The sequence below is a fragment of the Pygocentrus nattereri genome, chromosome 27 (assembly GCF_015220715.1).
Source record: "Pygocentrus nattereri isolate fPygNat1 chromosome 27, fPygNat1.pri, whole genome shotgun sequence".
Classification (NCBI taxonomy): Eukaryota; Metazoa; Chordata; class Actinopteri; order Characiformes; family Serrasalmidae; genus Pygocentrus; species Pygocentrus nattereri.
The window spans coordinates 20,623,808-20,632,745 of NC_051237.1; the positions used below are offsets into that span (position 1 = coordinate 20,623,808).

Consider the following 8,938-nt stretch of genomic DNA (forward strand, 5'->3'; position numbering starts at 1 on the left):
ATAGTACGTATTGTAGAAAAAAGATATGCACAGATTAGTGTTTACACTGCACCCACGTTTCTTCATACTGGTAACAGCAGAGGTGTCTGTTGGCACAGTGATTTGTCAAAGCCCACCTTTACCAAAGTTGTACGTTTCCTATTATACAGGAATAAACCATGGACCAGTGATAGCGGGGGTAATAGGAGCACAGAAGCCGCAGTATGATATCTGGGGAAACACTGTGAATGTGGCCAGCAGAATGGAGAGCACAGGGGTCCTTGGGAAAATCCAAGTATGTTCTTGTTCTTTACTACTATCGCCTGATCATGTAAATTAAAGAGGATGTTTTTGTTACTGTGACTTTAAAACGGGTTGGACAGTCCTATGCAAAAGTTTAAACACCCCTGTTAAATGACATGTTTTGTTATTTCTCTAAAGAAAAATAAGTTAACACATCCTGTTCAGACAATGACGTTAAATGTGGTATTTTTCGACAAATTTTAAAGCACAATTTGTTATTTATTTGCTGAGTTTAACACATTGGGGAAACAATGTGCCATTACTTTTGCACAGACCTTCTCTAGTATGTTAAACTTAGCAAATAAACAACAATGGTGCAGTAAAATGTGCAGAAGTGTGTTCCCGGTAGAGGATGTGTTAACTTAGGCTCACTTAGAAAGTCAACGAAACAGATTATTGGACCAGGGTTCCCAAACTCTCGTTTACGATTATCTATGTAATGATCTCTGTTCTGATTGTCTGCCCTGTATTGTCCCTCACTCACAAAGCGGACCTGAATAATTAAAACTTTAAATGAATAGGTGGTTAAACATCTGTACGCAGACTAAACTGATACATGTAAATGTATTGGTTTTTGTTACATCACAAAAGCAATTCATTCAGAACGGATTTTCCCTGATATAAGCCCTTTAAGACTGAATGTATAAGTCATGTGAGCTCTTTGGGGATTGTTTCTCAGTCTTCTTTTTTACTCTTCATTCCAGGTAACAGAGGAAACGAGTCGGATCTTACAGACTTTGGGATACGTGTGCTCTTGTCGAGGGATCATCAACGTGAAGGGCAAGGGTGAACTCAAGACTTTCTTTGTACACACTGAAATGACCCGAACCTTATCACAAGGGAACGTAATGCCTTGAACTTCTCATACACAAGACCAAGAACTTAACCACAAGTACAAGTGCACACATAAAAACAGCTCCCACGCTCTGTCAGACACACACATACAGTATAACTCTGGCCTAGAGGACGTTTCGACAGTATTTCATCTTCTGAACCACCAGTAGACAGACCTGCATTTCTCATCAAGGAGTGTTTGGACTCAACAGTTCTAGAGGCTCAGATTATGAAACCCAGACAAGTCACTGTGCGAGCGACAGAGTACTGAGGAAAGCAGATGAGGGTTTGTAAAATACTTAAGAAAAAATGATTTCATGTGTGTTCATGTTTGGTGCCACCATTTTCTTATCCATTAAAGAATTTCTACAGAAACGTCTCTGTCTCCAATTATATGTGAACTACAGGTCTACTTTCACAAAGAAAGCGTATTCAAAGCATAATTCAATCATTGAGATGTAAAGAAAGTGATTCAGAGCAGTTTGTTGTGAAATGCCCTATTCTGAAGAAACTTACCGAGTCGTTTACAGTGGTGGTGATAGTAACCAAACGTCTAATGCCTCTAAAAGCTCCCTCACAGAACATTATTACATGAAATGATGAGTGCCTGATGTCTAAAAAGTATTTTTCAGTTAGATCGGAGCTAAGGTTTTGGACTAAAATATATTTTTCAAAATATATTTATGAAGGAGTGATTACATGCAGGGTATTGTTAAACAAAATAGTTCCCAAAGAAAATGTATTTTTCAGATTTCGCTGTAATTATTATATATATAAGAGAATAGTACTGTATATCAATCCAGAGCACTAGTACCAAAGAAAACAATTTTACTTCTGTGGATAGAGCAACAGCCACTTTCTTGAACTGCATGGAAAATATTTATATTGAAAAACATATTACTGGAACAAGTCCTATTTTTTAAGCCAAAATGTAAACTATACTATAAAATGTGTAACAAAGACATAAAGTATTTAAATTCAATTAACCTGTAGCTCTGTAATACTTCATAATACTTTATTATGTATTAGTTTATTTATTTATTATTACCATTTTTTATGACTTTTTCAGATCTATCAATATTGTACCACTATAACTATTATACATAAAAACTCAGAAGACAAGTGTGGGTTCACTGGCCATTTTGGATAGTAAATAAAATGAGTATATTTGTGTTGACATCTGGTTTACATCACCACTGTAAAGAAATCAGAGCTGGTCAGCTCTCCACAATGAACCATTTTACATCAAACCACTCTCACAAACTGAATTATGCAGAAATCCTGACTTCTCCTTTAATAGTCACAAGGGAACTAAAACAAATAAGTAAGAAAAAGAACTTTTATTGATTTCAGAATATACATATAAGTAAATGTTTGTACTGCTATCAGCTGCAGAACTCATTTCAATAATAATAATATTTTGCATTAGGTTCCATATCTTATTTTTCTGTTATGATTTCTCATTTAGGGTTTGCAACACTGACATTTCAGTTGCTCTCATATGCATTTTATACCCCATGGGCAAAAAAGATACTTCTCAAACTGGAACAACAGACCCATACCCCTCCTCCAGTGTTCTGGTAATTCCATTCTTCCTGTAAAACTCTGATCGTATGTGAGCAACTCGGGCGAACTGCCGGGCCGGCTTGTAAAGGAGTGGTTGCACGCGTCGCCCATACTCAGATGATGACAGCACAGCTATAGGCCTTGATGATTCCTGAGAAAGGGACGGACAGAGGCAGAGTAAGAAAGTGTTAGTGGTTTGAAGCTGCTTCCTTCCTCAACCTGACTTTATCTGAAAAGACAAAGGCCTTTGTTTTCCACACACAACCCAAAAACCAAAGCCTGCTAGACTGAGTGAATGTTATGCACCGACCTTATTAGTGGAGATCTGCTTTCTTGTACATTTTACATCTAACCCAAATCTTACATGCCTCACCCAAATCACAAACCGAGGATAGTCAGCCACCCATTTCATTACTGGTTTTAACAAGTCCTCATCCACGTGGCCTACTTTCAACAAGATGTTGGAAACGTTCCTCAGAGATTTTGGTTGGTTATTTGAGTTCCTGTTGCCTTTCTATCATCTGGAACCAGTCTGCCCATTCTCCTCTGACCTCTAACATCAACAAGGCATTTTCGTCCACACAACTAACCGCTCACTGGATATTTCCTCTTTTTCGGACCGTTCTCTGTAAACCCTAGAGATGGTTGTGTGTGAAAATCCCAGTAGATCAGCAGTTTCTGAAATACTCAGACCAGCCCGTCTGGCACCAACAACCACGCCACGTTCAAAGTCCCTTAAATCCCCTTTCTTCCCCGTTCTGATGCTCGGTCTGCACTTCAGCTAGTTTTCTTGACCACTTCTACATGTGTAAATGCAGTGAGTTGCCCTGTGATTGGCTGATTAGCTATTTGTGTTAACAAGCAACTGAACAGGTGTACCTAATAAAGTGGGCCGGTGAGTATATGTGTGTGTGTGTGTGTGTGTGTGTGTGTGTGTGTGTATATATTTATATACACACCTGTTCAGCCAATACCAGTATTTATGCTCATATGTTTCAGCCTGGACTACTTTTTGATGAAGAGCAATAAAACAATATAGCCAATCAGAACAGAGGTCATTTACATATATGTGTTTTAAAGGCGTCATTAAAAAAACAGTCTGTTGATAATTCCAAGTGATAAAAAGGGACTGGAAAATGGTCATGTATAACCTGAACAACGACTGACACACAAGTGGGCACATAGTGGACCTCAGGGCGAAATATTAAAATACTAAAGTAATGTATGATATGGGCCCTCTAAGTTTTGTTCAAGTTAACTGAAAAGATTTGTAGGGGGAAATTACCTCGCTGAAAATGTCCAACCCACAGTGCTTGGCATGTTGTCGGTCATCACGGTGCAACTTGTTATCGTAACCTTCAACTCGACGGTGTATGCAGTCATACAAAAACACTTCTGCAGCCTTAGAGAGAAAAAGGTTTGTCAGAATGAAAGCTAGATATCATGGACTTCATTGTAGGCACTTCCAACAGAAAATTTATTTTACAAATTGAGTTTATTACTGACGTGGTATTACTGATACTACTACGACTACAGCTACTACAGGTCTTACATTTTATGTTTCAATTGTTTTTTTTTTTAATTGATTTCTATAATAGACCTGTTTTTCTCTCTAGGGTGGAGCACCTGTCCCACTAGAGAGATCTGATTGGTTTTCTTTTACTGGAGGACACTAAACATCCCACAATAATAATAATAAGAAGAAGAAGAACAAAAAATATCCACTATTACAAACTATACTGACCAAAACTTGCTTTTTGTGAATTTCTCCTTCACATTTTAGGACTCCTGACAGTGATTCTCACAGTGAAATATCACTATTTAAACACTGCTGGATCATGAAGGACTCGCAGGAGACACTTGGCTCTCCTGTCATGTTTACAAATTAGTTACATTACTGATGTTTATGCATGGCTAAACCACCTCAAAACAGTCCTAGAGCATATCGCTGCTGTCAGAACAAAACTTCATATTTCTATTCTTGTCATTTTTCAGTTTTTGACATATGATAATACCTGTTGTTCTTTACATTGTGTATAAATTTCATGATGAATGGACTAAAAAAAACAACCCAAAATGACTCAGAAAAATGTCTGGTTCCATTGACTTACATTAAACGTAAAGTATTGTTTTTTCCTTCTCCTGTAAAATTCCCATTTTGGCAATACAAGGTTTTGTTCCGACAACAGCGATATGTTATTATACTTTATTTGACTCCACTTGTCAACTTATTACCCACCACCAACTTAGATATTCATTTATTGTACTGTATTTTACTCTTTACCTTAAAACTGGAAATTCATTTTCATTACTAACCACACATTTTAGAGCATTTTATGGGTTTCAGTTGCAATTTTGGATGTAGGAGCTGCTCAAGTGGACTCATAATTTGAGGTGCCAATCTACCCTGATTTTCAGAGGGGGCTGAGGAACATGCTATTTGTGCATATTTTAACAGAAATACCTCCCATTTTGCTGCACATCACATTCCTCATCAGTGGATAATTTCTCATGCTCTGAATTAATTACAACACTGTCCTCTATTTCAGACGCACCTTCTTTTATTTCCCCATCAGCATCTTGCAAATCATCGCCATCTTCTTGATCAACGATTTCATGGATTTCATTCACTGTGAACCTCTTTTTAGCCATTATGGTGGCATCAGCCTGAAACGTGCTGAGAGAAATGTGGGCTCTGTCCTGCACAGGACCCTTACGGTCATAAACTTGATCTGACCTCTATATCGCACTTCCCCCAAAAGGTCTGGATCATGCTTTGCCAGAATAAATATTTAGTTCCCATGTCTGTATGTTAGAGGTGGGTGAAATGGCAAAAATATAATACTGCGAATACTTTACAAAATTTTACAATATACACTATATTTCCAAAAGTATTCGCTCGTCTGCCTTCACACGCATATGAACTTGAATGACATCCCATTCTTAATCCATAGGGTTTAATATGATGTCTGCCCAGCCTTTCCAGCTATAACAGCTTCAACTCTTCTGGGAAGGCTTTCCACAAGGTTTAGGAGTGTGTTTATGAGACCATTCTTCTAGAAGTACATTTGTGAAGTCAGACACTGATGGACAAGAAGGCCTTGCTCATAGTCTCCGCTCTAATTCCCAAAGGTGTTCTATCAAGGTCAGGACTTTGCTGAAGTATTGAGTTCCTTTCACTGGAACTAAGGGGCTGAGCCCAACTCCTGAAAAGCAACCACACCATAATCACCCCTCCACCAAACTTTACACTTGGCACAATGCAGTCAGACAAGTACTGTCCTCCTAGCAACCGCCAAACCCAGACTCGTCCATCGGATTGCCAGACGGAGAAGCGTGATTGGTCACTCCAGAGAACTCGTCTCCACTGCTCTAGAGTCCAGTGGTGGCGCTTTACACCACAGCATTCGAAGCTTTGGCTTGTGCTTGGTGATGTAAAGCTTGGATGCAGCTGCTCAGCCATGGAAACCCATTCCATGAAACTCTCTACACTGTTCTTGAGCTGATCTGAAGGCCACATGAAGTTTGAAGGTCTGTAGCGATTGACTCTGCAGAAAGTTGGAAACCTCTGCGCACTATGCCCCTCAGCATCCGCTGACCCCTCTCTGTCATTTTATGTAGCTGACCACTTCGTGGCTGAGTTGCTGCCGTTCCCAATCGCTTCCACTTTGTTATAATCCCACTGACAGTTGACTGTGGAATATTTAGTAGTGGGGAAATTTCACAACTGGACTTGTTCCACAGGTGGAGTCCGATCACGGTACCGCGCTGGACTTCACTGAGCTCCAGAGAGTGACCCATTCTTTCCCTAATGTCTGTAGAAGCAGTCTGCAGGCCTAGGGGCTTGGTTTTATACACCTGTGGCCATGGAAGTGATTGGAATGATTAGGATGGGTGAGTGAATACTTCTGAAAATATAGTGTATATTAGTGTACATTAACCAGCTCTACTGTGTGTATGAAAGAGAAACGATGCACACACATACCAGGAGCCATGAACTGTGTGTGCTTCTGTGTGACTCTGAACAACAGGGTCACATTTGAACAGGATCAGACTTCATACATCAAACTGGACGTCTTTACTTTCGTCCATATCGTCACTGTTAAGGCATCACTGTTGAGAAGTGCAGCTAACTTACTGCTCAATTTAGACACACTGTAACCTGAAAACAGTCTGTTTTAACCTGAAAAACGACAGGGTTCGGTAAGGTATTTTACCACACAGCAGATGTCCTTATTGTGTGGCTTCCAGCCGGCAAACCTGTCTGAAAAACTAAGGTAGGTCAGTTAGTTTAGCAAAGGTAGGAGCGCTAACCTAACCTAGCCGGGTTAAGTCAACTTCAGCGTTACCTTGGGAATGCAGTTGAAATATCTCCTTTCTTTAGTGTCACTTCTTCTTGGTGGTATGAAGCTAAACACAGATAAAGTAGAAAGAGGTCTGACCTTTGCTTCAGACAACACGTCCATTTTAAGCGCTTTTAAAGCGTTAATTGGTATGAAAGTAGCGTCTGAGCTAACACAGCCGGCCTGCCTCGGTTGCTTGGATACGAGCCCGGAGAGACGCGCATGCGCAGTTAAAGCCAAACAAAGTGAAAAGCAGAAGTTGCAGAAAGTTCAGGAGTTAGAAAACACAGAAAAGGCGTTTTTGCACATATTATGTGGCTGTATGGATTTCAAAGAATAATGTGTAAATAAATAACATTTTATTTCTTTATTTATCTGTTTGTTTGTTTGTTTGTTTGTTTGTTTGTTTGTTTGTTTTAAGGCCACCAGTCAAATGCATTTAGAAAAGTCAAGGACAGAGAAAATATGTTTTGCAAAATTTGTCAGCATGCATTAGACATATATTTAGGTATATTTCTGACATGTATGTACATATTAAATATTGACACCATTAGCTGCTCACAGCCATGTGCAAAAGTTTAGGCACCTCTGATCAAATGGCATGTCTGGGTTTGTTGACTTTCTAAGCGAAGAGAAGAGAACACACCTCGGCACGTTTAAACTGAAAGAAGGGATACAGTGGCACAAGTCACAATTTTTTTTAGTGATGGTTACAAAAAAAAAAAAAAGTGTCACAACACAAAGTGCCTCTCACCCTGCTGCGTATGGGGCTATGCGCTGCAGACCGGTCAGACTGCCTACACTTACCCCTGTCTACCATCAGAAACATCTCCAATGGGCATGCGAGCGCTGGAACTGGACATGGAGCAATGGAAGATGGTCGCCCAGTTCTGTTTTCTTTACCATCACGTGGACCACCAGGTTCATTTGAGCCATTTACCTGGGGAAGTGATGGCACCAGGATGGTCTGTGGGAAGAAGGCAAGCCAGTAAAGGTGAGTGTGTGAGTGTGATGCTCTGGGTAATGTTCTACTGGTAAACCCTGGGTCCAGCATTTGTGTGGATGTCAGTTTGACCCACACCACCTACCTAAACATTATTAATGACCAGGTACTCTTGTTGACATAATTTGAAAATGCCTGTTACCCTTAACACTGCACATAAATTTCACGATGAATGAACCAAAAAAAAACAGTCCAGAATGACTTGGGAGAATGTCTGTTTCCACTGACTTACATTAAAAGTAAAGCATGATTTTTCCCTCTGCTGTAAATTTCCCATATGAGATCAAAATATTTAAGAAACATACAGCAAGGAACAATATTAACCCAACGCACTGATGGTGTGGCCCGACACGCCCCGTATGTGCCCGGTCTTGGTTTTTGTTTCTGCGTCCTATTCAGGTCCACAGTGCCTACACTATGACTCATGTCACTGTAAGCACAGAGTCCAACAAAACAAAACAAAATGAAGCCTTTTCCACAGGAGCAGAGTAAAACCACCATGTCCATCACAAAAGGAGTCAAGATCTTTATAAATAACTTTCACACAATGAGTGACTGTAGTAAGCACCACTTAGTGGAAGCTTTTCAAGTGACAAACACCACGCGTGGGGCACTTTTGTTGTTGTTGACATTTTAGGGAAGTGCTCTCGAAACATACTTCTGTAATACCTACTTCATAATGTGACTTTTCAACATTTCTGAAACGGATTTATCCACTTGTGCGGGAGCACTACATCATTTTCCAGCTCACAGTGTATGTGTACAGGGTGAGTAGGCAGTTTAGAAGGTGCTTGGTGGGATGATTGATAGGCATATATGGGTTTGCAGTGGCAACATTGGAGCAACTTCAGCTTCAGTGCTATACTCACGTGTAGTACTCAATGCATGAGAACATCCTGTAACCTCCAGC

At 39.9% G+C, this 8,938-nt stretch overlaps 2 protein-coding genes across 2 annotated transcripts in view; one reads left to right on the top strand and one right to left on the bottom strand.

Moving 5' to 3' along the window:
- The window catches only part of adcy2b (adenylate cyclase 2b (brain)), a 118,411-nt gene extending 116,920 nt beyond the window's left edge, over positions 1 to 1,491 (top strand). The window contains exons 24-25 of the mRNA XM_017711434.2: positions 150 to 274; positions 987 to 1,491. Coding sequence (XP_017566923.2) covers positions 150 to 274; positions 987 to 1,139 — 278 coding nt within the window. The 3' untranslated portion in view covers positions 1,140 to 1,491. The remainder of the gene's footprint in view (positions 1 to 149; positions 275 to 986) is intronic.
- A 1,010-nt stretch (positions 1,492 to 2,501) lies between these two features.
- Positions 2,502 to 7,221, bottom strand: c27h5orf49 (chromosome 27 C5orf49 homolog). The gene is made up of 3 exons (XM_017711393.2): positions 7,032 to 7,221; positions 3,968 to 4,084; positions 2,502 to 2,833 (listed from the first exon to the last, which is right to left on the bottom strand). Exons 1-3 carry the CDS (start codon positions 7,146 to 7,148, stop codon positions 2,654 to 2,656), a joined length of 414 nt encoding a protein of 137 aa, XP_017566882.1. The 5' UTR covers positions 7,149 to 7,221; the 3' UTR covers positions 2,502 to 2,653.
- Between the last annotated feature and the right edge of the window lie 1,717 nt (positions 7,222 to 8,938).

What these genes read in the sequence shown, in the direction of transcription:
- c27h5orf49 (XM_017711393.2), bottom strand. Translation starts at nt 7,148, where the DNA reads ATGGACGTGTTGTCTGAAGCAAAGGTCAGACCTCTTTCTACTTTATCT. An exon ending in ATTTCAACTGCATTCCCAAG is followed by an intron (nt 4,085 to 7,031) that starts GTAACGCTGAAG and finishes TTTCTCTCTAAG; the next exon opens with GCTGCAGAAGTGTTTTTGTA. An exon ending in GGTTGGACATTTTCAGCGAG is followed by an intron (nt 2,834 to 3,967) that starts GTAATTTCCCCC and finishes TCCCTTTCTCAG; the next exon opens with GAATCATCAAGGCCTATAGC.